Below are 2,500 nucleotides of genomic sequence, written 5' to 3'. Positions count from 1 at the left end.
AACAGAGTCTTCTTGCGGATAGAGCGAACATTCGAAAGGACGAATATCCGAGGTTGTTGGCGTTGCTGGTGATTCAACTGTTGAGGAGCACGGGGGATGGAAATAAGGTTGTTTTTGTTCACTCCATCCACGTGCCCTTCAACTTCAATTCGGTTCGATGCAATCACTTTGATTCCACGAACGAAATCCCTTCGTCCAGCCCCACATCCTCTCAAATGGAGCAAGCCAGCTAACTTCAAATACGCAAAAATCCGTCCCGGGAGCGAACAGTTGGAAACGCGTCGGATCTTGAATAGTTCATTCCTTGAATAGTTCATTCTTAGTTCTTGAAGAAACAGTATGCAAATCCGCATGAGTTCTTGTGGTGGATTCGAAATGTAGAACCTGCGGACCTGGGTTCCGCGAAACGTCCGAAAACACCGTTATGTCCAACGGAGGGTCGTGGCCAGGAATGTGAAGCGAAGTAGATCCATGTTTAGTCCACTTTGTAACTGGAAGACTAGATTTAAAAAAACTCTTAGATCTCAGATCGAGTTTAAATTTGTCGCCGAGCTTCACGACAAATATTAAACCAGCTTCACTAGAAAATACAGTCCCCGTCGAAAATACCCCAAAGGCAGACGTAGCAAACATTTAGACCCATTTTGAATAAGTCCTCGCGTTAGAAATAGGAATGAAAAAGCATAAAAAGTCAATAAAGCGACGGAGCCAAGGCTCCGCGTGGCCGCCATTGATGCGCCATTGATGCGCCTGAGTGATGCGCCTGAGTGAAGGAAGGTCCTGTACTAAATGAGGGCTTGAAATAAAACTAAGAAAATGTTCTAGTTGCTGTCTATTAACACGTAATCTCGGGGCGTCTTTCTTTGGCACAGAGGCTGCTCTACCATATTGCAAACCATGCACGTTAGCCATAGTACAGCGATACGGCGTTATCTTAGGAATAAAGGTTTGAATTGCTTTGTAGCTTGTGACACCTGCCATAATAGATAAAATTTGCCTCCCCGATCCCATGCTATTGATTCTTGTAAGCTTTTGCTAGACTCTCAGGATAGCCTCTATCAGGTTAACGAAACAATGCTTCGTCGCCCAGCATTTCGCTAATAGCGGTAGATTCTTGCAATTTTCTCCACAGATGACCTGGATCATCGAGATAAAGCACTTTCCATTTTTACATCTAATTACTCAGATACAGAACAGTTACCACTTTCCTGGAGAAGAAAAAATTTGTATAAGCTAATAATAAACAAGTCACAGAGAGAGTTCTCCCAAAAGGGTTCTCTTCCACTTTACCAAATCAAATGTACATTTTTTTTGCTTTCGACAAACGTTTCCTCTCTGAGTTATAACTTTGTTCTCTCCAGTTTGGAATCAGGTGTGTCCCGTGAGTAGGCACGACGTGCGGGAAGAACGGAAAATAGGTTGGCCTAGTTCAGTGGATTGAACAGCAAAGTGAAGTCAGTCGGTCGTTAATGTTCAATATCCCTCCCCCCCCCCCCCCCATTTCTTTATTAGTCCCTTTATTTTCTCTCTTTAACTTCTACGTTGCGTCTCCCCCTGAACTTACCACTAAAAATCATTTGTATCCAGTATAATATCCCTTAAGCGTTTCCTTGACACTTCCCGAGTGACATTTGGTACACAGAATCACCTGGACGTGGGGTTGCTTACTGAAACGCAGTGATGAAATGAGGAATTTTTATTTAACCTACTGATGTTGGTTTGCCATGACGCCTTTTCCTACTTTTCCCCTTAGGCATGTCCCCTTCAGGAGGGGTTAGGGCAGTGGAGACGTCCAGGGAGAGGTGCACTTCTCTCACTGAAGGTGCGCTTTCTCTTAGTATCTTCAGATGGTCTCTTTTTAGCTGGAATACTTGGAGAGTATTTCAAACAGATACAGAAAAATAAATTCCTTTAGTTAACTCAATGCAGCTTTCGCCAGCTCTAACGCGTTCTGTGTTTTAAGCTGAGCCAAATGCTTCATCAGTTATTACAAGCACCCCGATTTCGATAAAGACACCCGGGAGAAGGGAAGTGGGGTGTTCGGTGCGGTATGCTTCCTGAAACCAAAACTCACCGTTTTAGGCGAAACATATACCAAAATATCTGCTTGTCTTTACCTTGTTTAATTTCTAACCCGTTGTTTTCAAGAGGTAGAATACTTAAGCAAAATATACAATTCCAGATCCTGGTTATAGAAGGCACCCCAACCTGACCCAATTTCAGACGGAGCTATGATATTTACTGCCTAAATTCGTATCAAAAGGGGTCCTCACATTTTTCTGGTGAGTACCCTTTGCTGGACACGGTGTGACCCTCCGTATGAAAATTACTGGCTACGCCTGTGGAAGTGAACCTCGCGGAATTTGTTTTTCAACTTTACTTTTAAGAGATCTGCTAAATATAAATAAACGTAACCGTGGCTTACAAGATTCAACAGAGTGAAACGTCCCTAGTGTTAATGAAATAAATATAGATTCCGTACTGCTCAACCCCCGACCGC

General features: G+C 43.3%; 1 protein-coding gene across 1 annotated transcript in view; it reads right to left on the bottom strand.

Annotated features, from left to right (window-relative positions):
• LOC138048583 (uncharacterized) overlaps positions 1–317 on the bottom strand; it is a 1,691-nt gene extending 1,374 nt beyond the window's left edge. Inside the window, exon 1 of the mRNA XM_068894755.1 lies at positions 1–317. This exon is cut by the window's left edge and continues 465 nt beyond it. Coding sequence (XP_068750856.1) covers positions 1–317 — 317 coding nt within the window.
• Between the last annotated feature and the right edge of the window lie 2,183 nt (positions 318–2,500).

Source organism: Montipora capricornis, chromosome 5 (genome assembly GCF_036669925.1).
Source record: "Montipora capricornis isolate CH-2021 chromosome 5, ASM3666992v2, whole genome shotgun sequence".
Lineage (NCBI taxonomy): Eukaryota > Metazoa > Cnidaria > Anthozoa > Scleractinia > Acroporidae > Montipora > Montipora capricornis.
The sequence above is the reverse complement of the archived record's forward strand: the minus strand, read 5'-3'. Positions and strand labels throughout refer to the sequence as shown.